Consider the following 24,398-nt stretch of genomic DNA (forward strand, 5'->3'; position numbering starts at 1 on the left):
TTTCGGGGGGGGGGGGGGGGGTCATCGAAACATCATCTCTAAAATAACTAAGGAGAGTCCAAGATTGTCTTCAGATTAATGAAAATGCTAGCAACTGTAAGATTTGGAAATATTATTTTACAGGAGAGAATTTTCAGTCTTAAATGTGGGTTATATTTTCGTGGAATCATTGTGAAGGAAGTGTGTTTATATAGTTTGTGATGATCGATGATCCCGAGGAGCTTCAAAGATAAATGACACTAAATTCGAATATTTTGACAGAAAAAAATCCAAGTTCAGTGTGACTAGTGAGTAGGCTGTACCAGATCATTTGATCGCATTATCACAAATCTTACCATACCTTTCAATCAAGGTAGGGCATAATATTGTTATCAAACCTGTAAACTGTAAACAAGTTTCACCGAATTGTCTCTTGGGTTGATCTCTTCCACGTGTTCTCCACCTTGTAAAAGCATTGAGATCCCTTGTCGAAAAGACAATATTTAATACCTGAGCCCCGGTCTGAAATAAACCGACCACAGAGCTACCATCTTCACAATGTTAAGGTATCTTCTACCGTGACTTCATTAGAGTCTTTCTTGTATCATAGAAGTGTGTAAATGCAGCAATTTGATTGGATTGTACACTAGGGAAAACAGCCAAGCAGCCATCGACAGCAAGTCTATAGCCATAATGTTTGCAGTCTTTATGTCGCGAATTATGATTGGCTGTATTCTCTAGCATATAATCCAATCAAATCTATGCATTTACACACTTTCAAAAATTACAAAATAGCCTATTATATCAAGGCATTCAAGACAGTTCGTAATAGCTTGACATTGCCCGTTTTCATTAGCCCAATCAGGTGCAGAAAACGTAAAACTTCATTTATTCATTTCATTATTTTTGCCTACACGTATATCTATCGATACTAATAACCATCAGAGTAACTGACTTCAAGTGAGCAATTTGACTCAATATTACCCCCTTTCCGAAACGGGCCCGTAAATCACAATCAAAATAGGGTAAGACGATATGGCCCGACCCTATAGATTGTACAGAAATAAAATATTTCCTTACTCAAAATTACCATTCTAACGATAACGGGGCTCTGAATAAGGATGAAAATAAGGGTAAGACGATATGTCACGACCCAGTACATTGAATATTATAAAGTGTATATCAATAACGACCTGCCAGTTACCAATAATTACATGTATTTATGATAGACACATCCATTCAATAGTTCATGGCCATGATCTTCTCTCGTCTATCTCAATTCAATAACAGAACACATCTTTCTTTTTTCACCCGATGATGACAATGTAAATTGTTGAAACATTGTGTACAATAAAACTCAGGAGTAGTATACTATATAAACTGATGATGACAATGTAAATTGTAGAAACATTGTGTACAATAAAACCCATGAGCAGTATACTATATAAACTGATGATGACAATGTAAATTGTAGAAACATTGTGTACAATAAAACTCAGGAGTAGTATACCATATAAACTGATGATGACAATGTAAATTGTAGAAACATTGTGTACAATAAAACTCAGGAGCAGTATACCATATAAATTGATGAAAACAATGTAAATTGTAGAAACATTGTGTACAATAAAACTCAGAGCAGTATACCATATAAATTGATGAAAACAATGTAAATTGTAGAAACGTTGTATACAATAAAAAATGATATAATAGCATTCCATAAAATTGTGCTACGTCATTTAATATGATCTCTACTCCAACCACCTGTGCCTGTGCTTTTGTTACAACCTTTATTCCCTTAATGTCGCTTAAGGAATAATCTCAAATCCTCAAATTTCATGTGTATCGGGAATACTGATAGTATTGATTTGCCCCATTCCAATTTTCAATCAAATGTCTGTGGTTTTTGTATTACAACTAAATCTAAGGTTGTTTTTTTACTTTACCGACTGTTAATTCCTTAACACCTGTGGAAATAGCCTACCTGGATCTTTCATTTATTCCACCTTCTGTCAGTAACTTGATTGACTAAAATATACGTGTTTTTTTCCAGTAGTTTAGGAACCTTGACAATGGAGGAGTTAAGATAATCAAGCTGAAAAAAGTGTATAGAGGTGTAGAAAATGTAAATAGATTGCTTCTAGGTCTGCATTACAGCCATCTCCTGACCTTTGTGGAGAAATGGGATTGAACAAGAACAAATTTTCATTTTTTCGTCAAGTTTACGAAGAAAATGAGCAATTAAAACGTTTTTTATATTCTTACCTGTCGTTTATAGCGAATAATCTTCCAACTGACCTTATGTTGGAATCGTTGGCTAGTATCTGGACAAGACTAACTTTCAATTCTGTCTTCATCTTCTATATTGACTTGACGCTCTCTGTCTGTTTTTCTCGTTCATCGTTCTTAAGGAAAACGTCCCGCAAACAACAAAAATACAAATAAAACAACAAGTAGAACAGTTTCAGGCTCACCGACTCTTCATTAAAGAAAATCGTCTGTAACGTATAAAGGGAGGTAACTATGAATTATTAGTGACTTGATTTGACTTCAGATCATACACAATTATTCATTTTCTCGCACTGGGCTACATAACTTTCACGTAAATATTCATCAAATTTGTATGATTTTCCAATGTATCTACAGAAATGTTACTTTCAAATCATTTTTCTAGTATTGGAAATAAATTAACTACCTCCCTGTGTATAAAAAAAAAACAATGGATATCCAACATGACGTCAGGGAGATCTCGAGAACTGTCAATGTCTGTCTCAGATTTGGAATCAATCGTCAGGCAAATTGAAAGCAGACTCTCCTCCTCATAGATTAGAATTCACGAAGCAGAATCTGAAATGCTCTTCCTGACTGTCAGAGCGGTAGACTGTGGTTTTGGTTTGAATCCATCGTTTGTTGTCTGTAGTTTAAAAAGTAATTACCTCGCTTCAACTATATTTTACATTTCTTGATCGCTTTATTCATCCTACACACTCGTGGTTTGAACACCTTATACATAAATAGATCGACGCCGTACGTTAACTTTTCCAAATAGTTTCGAATAAGTCGGTGAATTTCAATCACTTGTGAGGTGGGTTTCCCATGCTTTTGTAATATTTAAAATTGTGTGTTCATTTCAACAAAACAAAACCGCAAAAATGAAACCTTTTGATTGGTCTAAACGACTATAACTGCCATTCTCAAATCAAGTTGTCCTGTGTGGATAGAATATGATAGTTCAAAGGATCTCAGGCAGAAAGGAAATTTTTCAAGGGGGTCTTAATTATTTTACTCCACATATCACACTACCAATTGCATCTCTAAGATGCTCCCTCTCCCCCTCCCCTCCCCTCAGCTATGGGCCTGTGCATGGCAACATTATAAAAATGAGTCAGCATTCCCAGGAATCCAGGAAATTAGGACCACACCAAGTTTCTGTGTTAAGAATGTTGCTTGTTTATTACACTCCTCAATATTATATAAAAAAAACTATAATATTCAATATTCTTTAATTAAAGATTTATATTATAACAAAAAAAAAATATTTTAACAAAAAATTTCACAAATACATCCAATCTTCAACAACAATTTTATCTTCAGTTGATATCTTTATATTTTACATTCAGTTACATTGTTGTACATTGTTGTACACCTTACCACATTCAGATACAGAGTAATACAAAGTTGTACAAACTTAATGTACATTAAAGTTCAAATATTGTCATATCTTGTAGTACATTGTTTAAAATTTTACCATATTTTAGTTATTTTTTTTTCTAAATAGTGAGTGAAAAATTGTCAAAGTATTATATTTTTCAAGAATCCACATAAACAAAATTATTGACTTCAACTGACCAAGGGACAAGTTTCAAATTTTATTTTTTAGACAAATATGGTATTTGTTTTTTTCTGATGAAAAGGTGAAAATATAACAGATAATATAAACATATAGAATAGAAAAAACATAATAATAATAAAATAAATATTGATAGAATTTGGAAATTGAACAAAGCTATGGATTCTTCCATGAGACTTATTAAATGCCTTCCAAATCTATATCTTAATATTTCATAATTTTACATTTTCTGGAGAAGAGGATACTTTGTATTTTACCAGGGGTTATAAAGGATAAATAGTTTCTCTCTCTATTCAATGTATTTCTATCAGGGGTAATGTATTTCTATCAGGGGTAATGTATTTCTATCAGGGGTAAATGTCCATCTAGCTGAATATGTTTACAGATAATCTGAGAAGTTTTTATTTTGACATCTTTGAGCATTCCACTACTTCAATACTTAAGTTTAAACAAAGATCTCAGCTGGTGAAAATATTAATCAGAGAGCCCACTTTTCTAGAGATTACTTCACTTATTTTCAGTTCACCCCACAAAATATACAAAATAAAATATCTAGAGCTGTAATTTTACCAGAATATAACATTTCAAGCACTCTTTATAACTGGAATGCTAGTCTTCTCTCAGGTAGAAAATGTAAAACTATGAAATAATTTCCATGATGAAAATGAAATATCTGAGTATAAGAAGAAATGATGAAAAGTACAAGATGAAGAAGATGAAAAACAAAGATGAAGAAATTATAACTTGCTTGTCTTTAAATCTTTCTAAATCCCAAAAAAATTATTTCAAAAAACAAATTGAGTATAGGTCAAATGATGATAATATTGATTATAAAAACAAGTTTCAAGAGCGATTTTTTGAGAAACAGACCAAAAACAGCGTAGCTTAATCAACCAATCAGAATAAAGAACTGTTATTTAATCTTGATTTGATTAATATTTTTATCATTATCAATATCGTATCCAGTATAAATGAAATAAAATTATGCTATAAATATTATCTTCTGGCAAGAATAGTTTACAATTTGAGTATCTTCGAATTCTATCTACCAATTTATATATTACCCTTCAATATATATCAGGCACGACATAGCACAATGGCAGATCATTAGTTTATCTTTCAGCAATTATAACTTAAGGTGACACCTGATTGGTTTGTTCTGAACAGGTTCCGTCTGGTCTAATTTAGCATCCAATCGAATGGTAAAGAAGCGGAATATGTCATGATCAAAAATTTCCCTCTCCGCATTTTTTAATTCCAATTTTTTTTTGGCCGGCGTGAAATGTGTTCTTAACTCTGTTTCAACTTGTTTCATTGAACGCTCTGTTGATTCCATGCATTCCAAACGTGGAGAACTCTCCAATCAAGTGGCCTCTAACCTTCAAGTTTGGTGGAAAACAACTTTAACTTCATTACAGTAATGATATGTTGATTTCTTTCCCTCTAAAACTAAAACAAGTTCCCACTAAACAACAACTAAAACATGTCAATTCTAACAAATCTAAAATACTCTATAACCACTCTAATAAATAAACAAGCACTTTATTTTCTAAATCATAATTTTCTTTCTTTGTCTTTCAGAAATCAGATTTAATACCTTATCTTTCTAAATCATAATCTTCTTTTTTCTATTTGAAATTTCTTATCTGAGCTGTTTTAAGATCATATTATGGAATATAACACACTTCTTTATTAAGGTTGGGCACATAACGTTTCAACACAATATACACATGTCCTCATCAGACCTTATTAAAGAAGTGTGTTATATTTAATAATATTGTCTTGTGTTTTGTTATATGTGCTCCTCGCTTCTATATGTCGTTCAAATCTTATATACCACTAAGCTTGAATACTTTCTCTGATAGGAAGTCAGAACTGGTAATAAAAATTCTGGATATATAGGAACCACAGACATTGAACGTGAAGCCAAATCAGAATGGTGTAAATAGAATCCACGAGTGTCTGCGATACACAAACAAAGTCTAGAAAAGGTCTTGTTTATTTTTGACAGAAACTAAAAGAAAGATATGACTAACAGAACTCTTAATAAATAATAATAATAATAATAATAAGATGATGAAATCAGAAATAAATAAACAAAACAAACAAACAAACAAACATAATATATTAACTCTCTATCTTCTTCAACATAAATACAATCTACATTATAGCTATTGTTATTTGACAGACTTGTTACTTGGTTTATAACTCTTGTTATCACCTCTAGAGGCTCTAATATAAAACAGTTTATTACCAACTTAACGCTTTTTCTTCATATAATATTTGTTGTATATTAACAATCAATTCCTGCAAATCTTGGGAGATTTCAAATCATAAACCAAAGCATTCTATTTTTAGGTTTGGGTAGTATTACTAGTAATAGAAACTAGAAATATTAAAACAGAACCTAAAAAAACATGTTGTTACTCAGAGTTTCACGCTATGTGATCTTCAGACAAGTGACCTATATCATATTTTAGCTTAGAAACGTACACCATATGTACGTACGTACATAATGACACCATAATAACATGAAGACACCATTGTCAAGACATGTAGACACCATTGTCAAGACATGTAGACACCATACTCACATGTAGACACCATTGTCAAGACATGAAGACATCGTAATCACATGTAGACACCATCATAAAGACATAAAGACATAAAGACACTGATAACCAGACGTTTAACAATAAAGAACTATGAGAAGATGATATTTTGTACACGATGAAAACAGTAACATAAAGTATTATATTAATCTGGTAGCTGATTGGTCCAAATTTTTAAATTTCATATTTTCGAGATATGTAATAAATTTCAAATTCATTGCTTTTATATAGAGATTGATAAATTTTAAAAAAAACATTCTCTGCGTTCAGTTGACCATTTTTTATTTTTTTTGTCAAATTTGGACAGAACTCATTCATTAGAAACAACTTAAGGAAATTTAAAATTTAAAATTTTGAACCAATCAGCTCAATTTGTGAGACAATATTAAGAAATTTGTGACAATATTATAAAACAATATCTCCATTTCCATTGTTTGGATTGGTTAACGCTTCAGTACACATTCCACTTCCTGTTACAAGTTTAGGACTGGAAGCGGCGGGAATTTGGCTAGCAGACGACAGATTATGGTCGCCATTTTGTTTGAGTTTAAAGTCACTATTGCTCAGTTTTAATTGTTTGACACTATCGGTTTCTTCCGAGTCCAATTTCCGTTTTCTATTTTGTCCCTCCTCCATTCCGCTATCTGAGTTATTGTCTTCACTTGACACGGAATTTTCTTCACCATCGTTACTCGAAGCTGGTTTTGATGATTGTAATTCTTTTAGTTCCTCAGCGAACCCCGCCATCCCATATTGTTGAGCAATACGAAGTCCTTCGTCAAATAAAGTCTCTTTGAATTGTCCGCCCATGGATTGGGTCGACTCCGCGATGGCCGTATAATATGAACTGAAACTGTCGTTTGAATTATTCGGTGATCGACCCGAGGAAAAATCTGAAAGATCGACAAAAAAAAAAAAATTTATAAAAAAAAAGGTATTTGAGGAAAAGTGAGGATTTTACTCAAAAATCTAAAATACTAATAAAACAGATCCATGATAAAATAAAAACATAATAATAACTATTCTCATAAATCAGTGATTTTAAACTCATAATACGATTCCATTACAGGTTGAGGCAAAACCCCAAAACATTGCAGCCATCTTTCACTGAAGATGATAGTGGGGGCTAACATGATAAAATCCCTATAATATATCAGAACTTACCTTCGCCATCAAAACCTAATTCACCGTTTCTTTTCATTAAATATCTATAATAATAATACAGAGAGTTGGAATTTCACTCATTCAAAGATTTTCAAATAAACTGCAGAATAATTCTCAATTCATTGATGTCGTGCAAAAGCAAAATCCGACATCAACTGACAATAGTCTAGTGTACTCATGTTATCCCGACATCAACTGACAATAGTCTAGTGTACTCATGTTATCCGACATCAACTGACAATAGTCTAGTGTACTCATGTTATCCGACATCAACTGACAATAGTCTAGTGTACTCATGTTATCCGACATCAACTGACAATAGTCTAGTGTACTCATGTTATCCCGACATCAACTGGGACAATATAAATATCTTGGATTGTGAACAGCAAGAGAGGTAAGTGACTATTGAATTCATTTCCGGAACTTTTAGGAAAACGGTGACGCTTTTCGCACTTCTTACGCGGAAAAAAAAAAAAAAAGAATCTGCAACTCATTTCCAGAAATTTAGGGGAGTCTTATCGAAAAGTTAATAAAACCAGTTAGTTCTACTGCTCTACATTGACATCTTGAATAACATACAATAAAAAATCTTCATCACAATGACAAAATGTAAATAATTTCGATATTTTTTTACCTTTTTTGTCTGCGTATAATTTCACTCTGTTCTTTCATCAGATGCATCTGTTGATTTTTATATATCTCCATTTCATTTTTAAGTTTCTGGAGTTTTTCTGCGTTTCCCGATTCTGTTAATTCTTCAATCTCTCGTTCAACCTTACTGACTTGACTTTTTATTTTTAAAAATTCTGTATTAATAGCTGTTAACCTTTCCTAGGAAAAATAGTTTTAAAGATGATAATACATAACATATTTTTCTGTTACTTTATAACAGTTGTGTACTGTATTATTATTTCAAATACAGTATTCTTAACATCTAGAGGCCCATGTGCTACAGACTGTACATGTTAAAGATCCCTCTACAATTGGAAATCAAAAAGAGTAGGCTACTAGCAAAATTTTCCTCATCACACCCTGCATGGTGTTGCCCGTCTTCATTAGCTAACATGGTGCAGAAAAGTAGGACGTTAAATTCCTTGCATTTGATTTTTTTTAGTTACGGTCGTTTTGTTTTTCAAAGGGTTCAAAAATATACCAATATCTCTTACCTCTCTCTGGAGTCGTTCATATTCTGATTGTTTGGGTGATAAACTTTCTGGTTTTAATTTCTTAATATCAGCTCCCCTAAAACACAGGCAGAGTCATCAAAATTACAACATGAAACAATGCTGTAGAGATCAAAATATGCATACATTTCTACTCATCAAAAACAGATTTTGACTTTACATAATCAAAACTGACTAGCTGCCCTAAAACATTAACAATGTCACCCATATCCTTTTACAATTTAACAAACCACAAATTAGCAAACCACACTCATTTTTGCAAATTCTAGTTTTTCATTCAAAGGCAAATTGTCAAACCACTCCAATCAAAATTGATGCTTCTAATTTTAAATTTGGGGGGAGGGGAACTTGGGAGAAAAAGGGAAATAGGAAAATGTTTTCTTTTTAATCGTTTTCCATTTTGATTCTTTCTCTTACTTTGATTACAAGTTTCATATCAAATTACTAAACCAGGGGTCTGTTTCATAAATCTTACACTCCTTTTCTGTTGTAATTTCAGGAAGTAAACTTCGTTTTAAAGTAAGAATTTTTCAGGTAAGAAGCCCAACTGTCCTGATGATAGGTACGATATCCAAAACATGAGACTATAGAAGTCAGTATACATCTAAATCATATATTAAATTCATCCCTTATTTGCTTAAAAAGTGGTGTCTTACATCTCTAGTCAATAAGATAACAGTCGAGAGTATCCATACAGTAGAATATTCTTATGTCGATTCTCAATCCTGATCAATGAGTTTGCTTACTCTGCTAATACACCTCAAGAAAATAAAGATGAGTCAACATTCTTGTTACTCGCGAATATTTGCTGACTACCTTCTGATATAATGAATTACCATCAATTGAAATAAAATAAGGAACTTTGTGCTTACATTTTGGAAGAGACATCATTGAACCCATTTTCAAATGTTTTTAACCTAAACATGAATAAAGTCAAACCATCAAAAAATATTTCACAATTTTCAAATAATTTGGATAAATTGACAACAGTGATAAGATATATATATATATATGAAGTTAGAGTTTAGTTTGAAAATAAATATTAAGATTCATGCAACATGCCGAAAATAACAGAAACAGAAAATAAAATATTAAAAGAAATTTAGACAGTTTATTGAATGAATTTAGTTTTGTTTTGATCATAGAAATATCAGATTAACATTTTATATGGACTCTCAGTCTGTTGTGTGTGTAAATGGATAAATCAAATTATTGCCTGAGCAAATCAAAAAAATTTTGAAAAATTTGTAAGCGAATCAGTCGCAAAATAGTACCGTCAGTCTTAAAAATTCTTTGCGTTGTTAAAAATATAATTTTTTGAAAGTTTACATTGAGAAGAAAAACACAATTTTCCGGAGAAATTTCAACCCAAAAATGTCACAAATAAAAAGGAATCAGGAATTTAAGGTTAAAAAGTCAGAAAGAAAGAGATTAAAAGAAACAACATGCTTTTAACAAAAATTAGGAGAAATAAATTAAAAATAGATGCATCAATTTTGATTGAAAAACATGCAAAAAAAAATAAACTCAAAATTTAAAAAAAAAAATAAATGTGTTTCTAATTCTACCATGAAAATATTCAAGCACATGACATATAATATAAAAATATCAATTTCCATTAAAACTATAATATATAGCAATGAAATTTTGAAATCTGCCTGGACTTCTGATAAGTAGGGGGGTCACGTTGGTTAAGTGAGATAGACGCCTTACTTGCTAACCTGAAGGTCCAGGGTTCAATCCCAGCGTAGGTGGAGATAATACCTTCGATTTTTCAACCCAGTTTCCCCCAGTCAGTGATGCAGGTAAGAGGGGCTGACATGGCAAGCGTCTAGTTGTTTGGATGGGAACAAAAAACCAAAGCCCCATGTGCTATAGAATGTGCATGTTAAAGATTCCTAGACAGTTCAAAAGAGTAAGCTAATGTCACTGTCCTGGCAAAATTCCCTCATTGTACACTTATTCCCAGGCATAGAGCTGATCCAGATTGGATTTTGGAAAGAAACTTTAAGAGAACTTACCTGGAATGTCCTTTAGAATATTGGTAGCCGCTATTCCGTACAACTTGTCGAGCCAAGGGGAATAAATCTTCTCGCCTTGTTAATAATGACGGCATGTAACGACATAACTGAGCAGACGCTTCATTCACTGACATCTATAAATAGATTTAAAAAATTTATCATCAAAGTTTGATTCAAACCAAATAGAACCAGACAATTAGTTATAATAAATTTAATGTTCCTCTTGTGACCCAATCTTTGATGGGAAAGCCTTGCAAAAACAGACTTGGGACTGTACAAAGAAATGGACACCATTTTCCAGTTGGTGTATTGGTGCGTTTAGGATATACCAAAAAACGTGGTTTTGCTCTACCTATTAATATAACACTACATCATTTACAACATATTTCATCAAACTATCTTTCTTACCTCATGAAGTGACATGGGTCGATCATTTTTACGTTTGGAATCAAATCTACCGTAAATAGCAGCATATTTCCTCAACTCTTCCATTCTTCCTGTATCATCCTCTGTCATCATCATCACCGCCTGTAAAAACAAAATAAAATGTTTTATATCCTGCTGTTCTACACCTGATTGGGTGTATGACGTGTCAAATCTTTTACCAACTATCACTGAGTCAAATTATCCTGGTAAGTAAACTATTCAAGTTAATGTTACGAACGATTCTGAATTAGCTTTAATGTATCAAGCAAGTTAAAAATCTAACTATCGTGTTTCAATCTATCCTTTTTCTTATAGAATCAATCCATCTCATTGATTGATCTCTATTTCTGAAAAAATCTTACAATAAATTCTTGTTGCATAACTCCATACTTTACTTTAGATTGACTTTAGATAGAGAAACCTGATCTGATACGATACAACATAACAAAATTATCTCCCTTTGACCACCATTATAAATACAAATTATTTTACCTGAATCTCTCTATTGATAGGTTTTTTTAAATTTAATTCTTTTGGTTCATAGTGGGACATATCTTTAGCAAACTTGGCAGCCGCTTCCGCGATAGCGTTGATTTGACTTTCTACCAGGACTGGCGTCATCATTGGAGAATTTGGTAACGGTGGTAACGTGAGAGACTAAAAATAAAACAATATTAAAACAATTTTTATCACTTTAAGTATAATATAAAAAATATGGTTTAAATTCGGCATCGTATTAAATGTTAAATATGTTGGATATAATTAATAAATTTTTATTATCAGTCAACATTTCAATCATTAAATTGTGTAATTGTTTAATTTTCAACATTACGCATTCTAAGAAGAGAGAACTGTTACAATTGTGAAGCGAGGCAAAAAATTTTTTACAAATCAATGGACGTAAACGGAAAACCGTGCTTTGTTCTTCCTTGTTTATAAACATAGAGGGGTGGGGACAGCGGGGGACGTACCTGATCATTATGGGAGGTAAGAAAGGACTAGGGAGTACTCTGTGATGTAGGAGTTATATAATAGAGTAAAGATCCCTGGAACTTACCTGATCATTATGGGGGGAGGAAGAAGGACTAGGGTTATCTCCCCTGCTAGCTGGACTGATACTCCGCGACGTGGGGTTCCAAGTGGGCGCGTTTACCACAGAGTTTGATTGACTGGAATGTAATTGATAGTTTGGTAAGGTCTGTTCTCGTATGGAAGTGGGTAGACTACTGGTTGTTTGTGACGTCTGCTGAGTTCCTCCATTACCACTATTACTACTACCACTACTAGTCTGAAAACTTCCTGTAAAAAAACAACAAAAATATCATATTAACTCCGTAAAACTCTCTACAAATACAAACAAAAATATCTTTTTATCATTTTTCACATAGATTAACAACTTTCATCAACTTTGGGGGGTTGATTTAAAAACTGATGAAATATTTCTGATCTTTTTAAGAAAATTTTGCCACTTTATTTTACGTCTCTACTTCATTATGAAAAATCCTCTCAGCTTGTCAACCAATTTCCATTTTATAATAATTTTTTGTATTTAACTTTGGGGTTTATTTGGATATCTTGTGAAATGTCATGAGCTAAATGTTTGACTTTGAAATAAACCTAATTCTGACCCATGTAATAAAAAAATCATAATTTTTTTTCGCTGGCTTTCTGTGTGTATTTGACAGTTTGTTAGTCTGTGGATTTTGAGTTTCAGAAGATGGTTTGGCCTGAAGAAAGTTGGGTTGTTTATCAGGAGAATCTTTGATCATGTTAATCAAATATAATATCATTATAAGAAATTAACAACAAATATCAATCAAATGAACTTTCATTAAAATCATCATATTAAAATGTCATTAAATTAAAACAAAAAGAAACAACAAAAATCATTTTTAAAAACTTTCGAGGGGAAACGATAATAAAAATTATTAATGTTTCAAAAATTTCACACTCCATTGAGAAAGATTATAACAAAGATACGGATGATAAAATTTTATTTTTTTTATATTTTTGTGAAAAATAGAACATGCTGGCCAGGAAGTTTCGAGCAATAAAGAAAATAACACCATCGTATGAGAATTATTTCGTGTTTTTAGTTGATTTCAGAAAGGGAAATCGAAGAAACGTTCGTGATTTTTGGTGAAGGAAAACTCACTGTGTTACGTTTCATTTTAAAGTTCAGATATTGTCATTGTTCAGTTGATAAAGATTAAATATTACAACTTATAACAGAAAACACAAGGGAATATATTACTATATAACACACTTCATTAATAACAAACTACATAATGTTTCAACACAATTTACACGTGTTGTCATCAGATGAAATGAAGGAGGGAGTAAAGATGGTAATATATAGCAAAAAGAGGGGGGGGGATGCAATATGAAATACATTCCCCTGTGTTTCTGTTATATGTGCTTTCAACATTTCAATTTACACGTGTCATCATCAGATATAAGATGAAGATGAAGACGGAGGAAGTAATTATGGTAATATAAATATATAGCAATATAGGGGGTAGGGAGAGCCATGAACATATTCCCTTTCGCTTTCTGTTATATCTACTCTCAACAACTAAATGTCGTTCAAATCTTATTTGACAACTTTTTAAGTTTAAAATAATGATTCAATTCGGAATAAAATGACCTTCAAACCCTAGAACGTGGAAAGCACAAGCTTTGGTGATAGTGATGTCATATATAGTGAACAATTCTATAATTACAGGAAACACAGACAACTGATAAAGAATAATAATGTTGCTAATAAAAGCCATATGGGTCTCAATACCTATATAAAGTTTAGAAAATCCTAAAATCCATATTAAATTGTGTTAAGAGTTCATTCTATATCTCTTTTATTTGGCCATGAAATTTTGTACTGCATAACTTCAGGGTAGAAGTGAAAGAAGATAGATAGAGAAATTATAATTTTATCAAGATTAAAAAGAAAACAACAATCATACCTGGATTAGTGACCCATTCCTGTAAAGCTTTCTGTAATCTACGAACATGTAAAGGTTTACTGGCCATTCCTACCAATGCCATTATTTCCAGGAACTCTTCTTCTCCGGCCTCACATAGCTGTTGTACATCATCACCTCCTGTAATACACAAAATAAATCAGTTTTTAACAATCTTTGGGATGATTTAAGCATCATAACTACCTATCATGCAGTTTCAGAATAACAAAAGTTAAAAAACCACGTGTGTGTCCCTATTCATAGAAGATTTTTGTCAAACAGAAGATTGATGTTATATGTGTTATACATCTTCTAACAGAAAGCAGTGGAATATTTTGACAGACTAGAAGTATTTGTATATACTACTAGTTGTTTATCAAGATTAAGTGAGCCTTTAGTCGTCTCCTGCAGAGATTGTCCAATGACTCTGGGCCCTTGTTCTCAAAAAAATCTTAAGATAAAAATTTGTAATAAAAGTGGAATTTAACATGGAGAAATATCATATTTACAATAAAGTTTGATCTTAAAGATGGATTCCCTTATTTTCATTTATGAAAATCAAAATGCTAATACTTATATGAATAGAAAGTAGAGGTGTTCTTGGAAAAATACCAGTTTGCCTCACAAGTCCATAATAAATTAGAAGAGAATTACCAGCAGAATTCCAGAAACCCATCTTTAAGATATTTTTTTTGGGAAACTGTAACCTGTTGTTTTGAATTGAGCAAGTGATTTCTATTTTATCTATAGTTAGCTAGGTCACAACAAAATATTGGAATCACCACACACTAGCTGACCAGGCTTTCAATACAACCGTTCCCTGGCATTTTTTGACAAAAATAATATCAGAAAACCATGTGAGTAAATTTTTAGAATTTGAACACAGTTTGTGAACACAGTATTTATAGATTATTTCTCAATAAAATTCAAGTAAAAGTCAGTTTTTAATTGAAATAAAATTTATGTTTTATAAGAAAAATTGTTCTATAATACACAAAGTTAGGTGTTAAATACAAACAATAAAGACCAATTGAAAAGTTTAAACAAAGTAACTTCACGTTCAATTGAGGTGTGTGTCAATTTTACTAAAGTACAAAACACGTAATTTTACTTCAATATAAGAATTGTGCTCGAGATTTTTGTAGACCAAAGGCAGTGTTGACTTTTTACTGCATTATAAATTTTTTTTTTTTTTTTTGTATAAACAGTATTTTATTGACAAGAGAAATAATGATACATGAAATTATAAACAGAATGGGAAGAATGTAACAAGATAGAAATTTCTTGTATAAAACCACTTCTGCCACATACATTCATTCCACAGTACAGTTGGTTTGGAGAAATTTTACTTTGAACATTTATTTGAATCATAAAAAAGACCCTATTTTTATTAAATTAGATTTGAAATTTAGTTCTATAAACCCATAAAATAACATTATTTCTATTCACCTGTGATTCTAGTCACAAAATTTAACTTGATTTAAACATTTCCCTCATCATATTGATCAAAAACTCTAATTTATTTCAAATCTGGTCTGTATAAAAAACTTATAAAGATATCATTTTTTCTTAAAATCTAGGTTTTATCTCAGTGACGGTAACTAGAACGAAGCCCAGCTGATTCCTGCTAAATAATATCTATAAGAAATAATCTAAATCCTTATATTGTTTCCGTGGGAATCCGTCGGAAATGAAAATTACGAACAAAAGAATTGATAGCCTTTAGAAATTGTAAAATTATTCAGGAAAAAATCATCAATGTTTCTTTTCACTTTGAAAAAATTCAAATTGAGAAAAATTGCCATCTTGATTTTTTATTCAGAAATAAATTCTCAAGTTTTAATCAATTTCAGTAAAAACTGGTGAAAGGAGAAACGTTAATTTTTGTTAGAACTAATCTGATTGGATGAAAATGAAGGCTAAAATAAAAACTTTGTGAAGGGGATAATATTTATGGTGTGACAAGTTGATTTTAAACTATTGAGGTCAGTTAATAAAAAGTTAAAACTCTGATGAAAGTCAAAATTCACGTTAAATTTAATACAGGAACCCGATTGATTATAAATTATTTAATACTGAATTTATTGGAGAATCTGACCACAGAACATTAAATCATCATCACAAAATATACAGGAACTTGTTAGGTAAATAATAACGCTAATAATACAATATCATTTAATCGTAAATGAATCAGGTGCCAGATTGATTAATTGAAAAGTAAGATGAATAGTTGGAATCGTGGTTTATCAGCTGATACAAACAATTCCTTAAATCTGATTGGTTAATAAAACTAAATATGCAAATCATGTTGAAGCAAATTCCCTCATTGTGCACTGCATGGCTAGTCTTCAAAAGACCAATTAGATGCAGAAAAGGAGGATGTACAACTTCATTTCATTTCATAAGTAAAATTTCAGAGATCATAGGATGTTTGAGAATATCTGGAAGTTATGATGGTAGGTCTTAGGTTAGTTGATTTAGTGTCTACAACCAAACGGAGTGAAGGCTATACTAATTATTTTAAATCTTAGAGGAAAAATAACTCCTTGTCCAAATTTAGCAAAACTCTCTAATGAATGACAAAGTAAAAATGTCACAAAATGATATCAGAGATAACATCAAAATATATATTGATGACAACAGAAAGTACTGGTTATTGAAGACTATAGTCTCAATCACAATAGCTGTATAAAAAACGTAAAGCAAGTAAAAAAACAGAGTGAATAACTGACAAGCCTAGTGGCATTACAACATGTCATAAACTGCCTTGAAAATAAAAACTCACACTGGAGTTTGAAATGTAAAATACTGAGGGTAAAAACTCTCCAAGTTATAAGGTCATAGTGACATTTATTACACAGTAGATCCATCAACCAGTCTTTTTCTGGTCATTATTATCCTATTATTAATATAGACTTTGACAACAAGTTCCGTTTTTTTGTATAGAGTTTTTATGTTTTATTTTAGACCCAGATGAATATTTCTATTAGTAGTGTTTATACAGATACTAATTTTACTATTTAAAAATGATCAAACTGGTCAGGTTATTTCTAATATTTTTCTGTCAACAAATAAGTAAAATTAAGTTCAATGAGAAAAAGAATGAAAATGTGAAAATCAAGGACCATTTCAGTACTTGTACAAATTCGTCTCACTTTTATTATACAATCAATATCATGTTTTGGATTTCAAGTTTTGTTTTTGGGGTTCTTGCCGCCAGATGTCATAAAATTATTTAGAAAGAGGTGTTTCATAGTTTCATAGTAAACCATCTGTTTAATTAAAGATTTAAAAAAAAAAAGAATTATTAAAACCATCTATTTAAAGAATAAGAATTATTTAAGAAAAAATACTTGGAAATATATGATGGTATAACACACTTCTGTAATAACAATCCTTGTGTTTTTTGTTATATGTGCTCTCTGCTTTCTTAATGACGTTCAGATCTTATCAAGAATAATAAAACTTGTTAAAATATTGAGAATTAAACTGGTCATTATAAGTGTTTTTAACACCAACCATTAGTTAAATGACTCATCAGCTTGCCGTGAAACAAAAACCACAATTTGTAAGCGTTGTGAAATTGAGCTGATATCATTTTTATTCTACGTTTAAACTCAAGAATTCTTGCGCAATTTGACGAAGAAAAAATATAAAAATATATCTGCAAGTCGTTTAAATTTCAGAATAAAAACACAAACTTCGCTTTTCGATGAATAGTTACTTCATTGAATTAATAAGATTACATTTTACCATACCGCCTTTTTTTACTTCGCGAATATTTTGTAAAACATTACTTCACTCGAGAGTTGTGGAGTTTTTTTGCAAATTATCTGCTTGGTTGTCATGGAAATGGGAATCTTTGAGAGGGAAAAAAGAGCGGCAAAAGAAACCATTAATCAATTTAAAGTTTGTCATGAAATGAAACCAGTTTTTCTATTTTGTGCAATTCACTGAGTTTTTATGGTCAAAGTTTTCACTTTTTTGATGTGTAGTTTGCAGTTTTAGTTTTATACTGGCAGTTATTGTAAAGGCAAGTTCGAACATTTCCATCTACAAACATCTGGATAATCATATCTTCTCTTTTTTAAATCTTTTAAAATTTAGTTTTGAGGCTTCATTGTGTCCAATCTGAAACTCTACTCTTAACATGGAGATAAATATAATACAAATTGTCACGAATTGATAAAGGTCATTGCAAGCAAACTAACAGCTTGAACCAGCCTTTACGATCTTGACGATTAAAAACTTCGCGGAATAAAAGATGTTTGAGAATGAAGAATCAAGTTAAATTAAACAACACAATCAACGTGAATATCATATCACTATCAGACCAGTTAAACCAGGTCTTTTATTCTTCACAACATAACTTTTATATTCTACACCTAGAATCTTTACTATCTAGATTTACACCTAGAATCTTTACCATCTAGATTTACACCTAGAATCTTTACCATCTAGATTTACACCTAGAATCTTTACCATCTAGATTTACACCTAGAATCTTTACCATCTAGATTTACACCTAGAATCTTTACCATCTAGATATACACCTAGAATCTTTACTATCTAGATATACACCTAGAATCTTTACCATCTAGATATACACCTAGAATCTTTACCATCTAGATATACACCTAGAATCTTTACTATCTAGATATACACCTAGAATCTTTACCATCTAGATTTACACCTAGAATCTTTACCATCTAGATATACACCTAGAATCTTTACCAACTAGATTTACACCTAGAATCTTTACCATCTAGATATACACCTAGAATCTTTACCATCTAGATTTACACCTAGAATCTTTACCATCTAGATGTACACCTAGAATCTTTACCATCTAGATATACACCTAGAATCATTACCATCTAGATATACACCTAGAATCTTTACCATCTAGATTTACACCTAGAATCTTTACCATCTAATCTTTACCATCTAGATTTACACCTAGAATCTTTACCATCTAATCTTTACCATCTAGATGTACACCTAGAATCTTTACCATCTAATCTTTACCATCTAGATGTACACCTAGAATCTTTACCATGTAGATTAACACCTAGAATCTTTACCATGTAGATTAACACCTAGAATCTTTACCATCTAGATATACACCTAGAATCTTTACCATCTAGATGTACACCTAGAATCTTTACCATCTAGATTTACACCTAGAATCTTTACCATCTAGATGTACACCTAGAATAAATTTATGATTTGCGTTCCCCGGAAGATGCAACTTGAGCTCCACCTGTTTAAAATGTCCAGGTGTTTACGAAGATTATTACTTAAAGCGACACTAACGGAAAAGTTCTACAATATGACATCGCCATGGGAATTCATCGTAACCAAGAAAATCAAACATGGCCGATCAGAATTGTTTATTTAGATGATTGTTTTCAATATTTACTTTATGAAAATCAAAACAAACAATCAACAACCTTCTTTCTCCCACAGCCGAGTTTTGAATCATTTTCAGATAAAATTCTACGCCCTTGTTTCATACTTTAACTTGGTCATATGAATTAAAACAGGAGCTTTATTTATAGCTTATCATACCGGTACCACAGAGGTTTTATTTCTTGACAGAGCAGGGATATGATTTAACATTTCCCCAGCCAGACAGTGTCTTCTCTAAAACTTGTTACAAATTCACTGAAAATGGCCCAGTTTGATTGTTTAAAAATAATATGAAATTTGTCAAAAATCAAAAATTGTCTGAATCAAAGTCACAACCTGAGAATTTTGGAACTATTTTCAGGCATGATTAACAACAGAGAGTCAAATTTAACTCTAGTATTAGTTTATTTTTACGAGTCAGAATTAGGTCTTTTACACTAAAGCAACATGGTTCAGACTAATTTCAGTACCTATTGGGACCTACATAGATACAATGCGTAATTTAAAAGCAAGAGCAATAAAAATCATGTGACCAATTCAAAAGAAAATTGTGGTCTCACCTTGAGCGATGAAGACTTGATAATACTGCAGTAAGTTGGCTCGTTGCAGAACTTTATAGAGTTGCCATTCAGAGGTGTTGGAGGGTTGGGCTGTCGTCATAGCTACACCAAGATTGCCTGAAAATATACAAGAATAATTCCTAAAAATTTGAAGAAAATACATGATAAAGCTGTCAGTGAATAAAACAAGACAAAGTACTTGATGCCACTCAGTGAAAGGATTTGTCAACTAAATATCTATTTCAGAGAGTCCACACAGTTAATATTCTGGTACTTCAATTCTAAAACTTGATTTAAAGATTGGCATTCATTTAAGTGAGTTCACATGGTAATTGTAATGTTTTTGGATAGCTTTAACTTTAAAATAAGATATCATGAAAACCGTCTCAAGTTAATGTATTCCAGTTTTTCAAATTTATTTTCCACAAACAATTTGCAGATTTAAGAAAATAAAAACCACAAAATAAAATCTGAACTAAATCTCAATATATTACTAACCATAATTAAATTAATTGTCAACCTCAAGATTGAAAATTAAACCACAAAATAATAAACACATAATCACTGTAGTCTTGTGATATTTTACTCATCTTTTCTTAATATCTTTTAGCTACAGTTTAGTGAACTCTCGTTACAATTTCTAATTAAGTTAAACAGGGAAATATTTGTAATCAAATAATATTTTAGAATTGTCATCAAACTCTAATTAATTGATATATCTCATGATTAAACTAATTTAAAATAATATACAACTAATATCTCAACTAAACATACTTAGTAAAAATACTGAAATGAAATGAATAGAGTTTTACATCCTACTTTTCGGTACCATGTGGTCTAATAAAGACAGCCAACAACATGCAGCTTACAATGAGGTAAATCCTGCTAGTGCTTTTTCAATTTCCAACCATCAAGGGATCTTTAAGCTAATTTAGGTTCTTCAACTAAGCATCCTTTTCAGAGAGTCCACACTGTTTACGGGGTTTTGTTTATTGTTTTAAAATTACCAAAGAGAAAAAGTTCACATGAATTTTTAATCCTGCTTTTATCTTGTATGTTTGTGGGATATCCCAAGTCCTTGTGTTCTAATCTCTATAAAATAGGTCTATTTCTTTTTATTAGTTAACTTTCTAATTTAGTCTTGTACTTGACATAAATATTTGACTGTAAACATTTCAAATATTGTAATATTTTCTCTAGATAATTTTATTAGTTTATCAGGAAAAAAAAATTACTTCATAAAAAATAAGTTCAAATGTGAAACAAAATAAACAGAAGGAGGGCTGTGACAATTTCTGAGTTTGCAAGCACTAAGATATTTTACAAGTCTAGTACCAGGGCACTTTAAGACCATGTAACAAATTCTTGGTTTAGTTTGGTTTTAAATTATCAAAAATCATTAAACACGTTTGGCCTTTTATTTTCAAAATGTAACAGTTATATTCTAGAATTTTATGCTAGAAGATTAAAAAAAAAAAAATTTTTTAATATCAGTCGGCGACGATCCTACCTTTAGATTTAGCAGCCGCGACGCTTAGCGACGCCAGGGAATAAGGCGTACCAATCGTTAAAACCATTTGTACAACTCATACAGAACAGTCACAAAATTTTAATTCTCCTTTTACGAGAACAAACGTGCCTCTCGCTGGTTTTAATACCACTGGCTTGCCGATACCGTCTGTCCCGAGAGTCGAACAAGCCGAGACAAACATTACTCAGTACTAACACGGTACGTTGGAATGTTAGACTGCTCCTCGTAACCTTGGCTTCTTGACAGGGACAACCAGAAAAGTAAACACGCAGTCGGTCGTCGCTACCCATGATGCAGTCCCCCAGCTCGTCCACAGTTCATATCGACAAAACGTAAAAAAATATCCACGTAAACTGTCCATTTAGCAAGTTGTATCACTGTTAAACTCAAACTGATCAACAAATCTAACCAGTAGTTGGCTGAAATCTCCCGTGTTAAAAAATGCTCAAGTCTAAAATCAACAAGTAGAAATCAACAAGAGGTTGATTTGTTTGTTTGTCACTGGGTCGAACTTGACGAATAAATTAGAACGTCAATATACATTATGTAATAAACGTCAGTTTCTCCGCTAATTCTTAATCAATTAAATTAGGTCGATTAATCTATCTAAATATTGATTATGTCAGTGTAAATTGTAGAAACTTTGTGTACAGCAGGAAAAGATCGCTTTTAAATAATTCTACTCTGCGATGAGATTATATACGTTTTATTTCAATCAGATTAATCCTAATCAATATTGGTAATGATAGTGTAAATTGTAGGAACATTGTGGTTTACATTAGGAGTAGTATACTATATAAACTGAAGATGACAATGTAAATTGTTGAAACATTGTGGATGTTATCTTTTACTTATCAATCAGATTATTCTATTTAAAACAAATTCTAATTTTTAATCAAATTTTAAAATCTGAACTCATTCATTTTAAATATTTTCTCAGAAAGTTTCTTGGAAAAACTTCTACCACTTCCTTTAATTAGTTAATATCCTTCTTTCCAAATTTCTAATTAATTTAAAATTTTAAAATTCTAGGAAACATCATTAATATGTGAATTAAGATTTGAAGGGATTGTAAAGAGGTTTTTCTGAACTTTTTATGTGTTCACATCAATTTGCACCATTCCAAATTTCAATCAGATGTCTGTGGTTCCTGCAATTCCACTAAAACTAAGTGTTTGCTGACGTCTCTTATCGCAAAGGGCATTTTGTAATACTAGCAGATTTTGAAAATAGTGACGTCATGAAACACTTAGTTTTTGTGGAATTGCAGGAACCGCAGAAGTCTAATTGTAAATTGGAATGATACAAATTGATGCGATCACTGTCCCCGAAAAAAAGTTTAGAAAACCTCTTTACAATCTGGTTTAGTTTACTATTTATCATTTTGTGTTTTTAAATTATGATCTAATTTTATATTTTTCTATATTTTTTTCAAAGTTATCATTGTATTCTAATATAATTATTAATTTTATTCTTTTTTTTTTTAAAAATTCACAATTATCAGCTTTTAACTGTCTTGAATATAATAAATAATATAAATAGTCTTCAGAAGAACTAGAAATTTACACAATTCCTTCAAAAATACCATTTTTTACTTTCTATTTCTGTTTGTTATTTTAACTTTCAAACGCAGATAATTATGGATACTTATGGATTTGAAAGCTCAAATTTCGATGATGAGCAGTGAACGCTATTATTAATAAGCTCTGCCAACAAATTCCTGTTTCTAAGACTTACATATGATTGGTCAAACGATGGCAAATCTGTCTCTTTAAGAATATCACTGTTGATTTTGATGTTGTCATCTCTGAGTACCCCCTATTACGTGTTACCCGTATTAAACTCTGTGAACCAAGCAAGATAGAAAGAGAATAGGAAGTATGTTCTACCCTGATATAATTTAGTCATCTTCTCATATCCTGTCCCTCACTTTAAATCAAAGTTTCTCGGTCGTCTGAAGTGAGTTAGTCGGTGAGATGACAGGGAAGAAACCACGTATTAGTATTACTCACATCCTTCACAGTAATGATCAAAACCTACGAATAATACAAGTTCAGTCATAAAAGATTGATCAAATGTTATGAAAGGTTTTATTTAGTAAGAAAAGGATGCCAAAGCGTAAATTCTTATCAGATATAAATTGACGGAAAATAGACCTTGAAATCTTAAAACTTGGGTCAAGGAAATATACTATCAATGGCAGGGCATGCTTATTCCCATTCCACTCTGCAACTTGGTTTATCAACACTGGCTACTCTACCAATTGTCAGGGTTCAATAATTCTCCGAATTTCATGTTAAACTTTAGCCTCTTCTGTATAGAAGGATATCAATCGCTACCAGAAAATGATGTCGTAATACACAGAAGTCGCATATCATAGAGTACACTGTATATGCACAGGTTTTCAAATTCAAGGTAATGTTTAGGGCATGTCACTCCCTAGTTTCTCCCTGGACCCCCAGCCCCTCCCAGACTGCCCCAACTACTTTAACCCTGACTTTCCTCCCTCCCTCCCTCAATTCCAAATTTCGTTTCCTGAACCAGTTACTACCAGGTACATTGTTTCTACTTTTTTCCCATTCTAAACCCTTCTCAGTTTCATACCCTATAACATGTCATCTTACCTAGGTTTTGTTGAAAATGATTATTTGACCTTGAGCTGTGAATCAAGGTCATATTGTGAAGTGGATTAAAATATT

The 24,398-nt window shown here is 31.6% G+C and overlaps 1 protein-coding gene across 1 annotated transcript; it reads right to left on the minus strand.

Moving 5' to 3' along the window:
* Positions 1–10,806: 10,806 nt before the first annotated feature.
* Positions 10,807–20,268, minus strand: LOTGIDRAFT_128532 (hypothetical protein; the record flags this gene model as incomplete). Its single annotated transcript, XM_009064229.1, has 6 exons — positions 10,807–10,944; positions 11,219–11,338; positions 11,729–11,893; positions 12,294–12,479; positions 14,192–14,337; positions 20,169–20,268. 6 exons carry the CDS (start codon positions 20,266–20,268, stop codon positions 10,807–10,809), a joined length of 855 nt encoding a protein of 284 aa, XP_009062477.1.
* Between the last annotated feature and the right edge of the window lie 4,130 nt (positions 20,269–24,398).

This window comes from Lottia gigantea, assembly GCF_000327385.1.
Source record: "Lottia gigantea unplaced genomic scaffold LOTGIsca_61, whole genome shotgun sequence".
In the NCBI taxonomy this organism is placed as follows: Eukaryota; Metazoa; Mollusca; class Gastropoda; family Lottiidae; genus Lottia; species Lottia gigantea.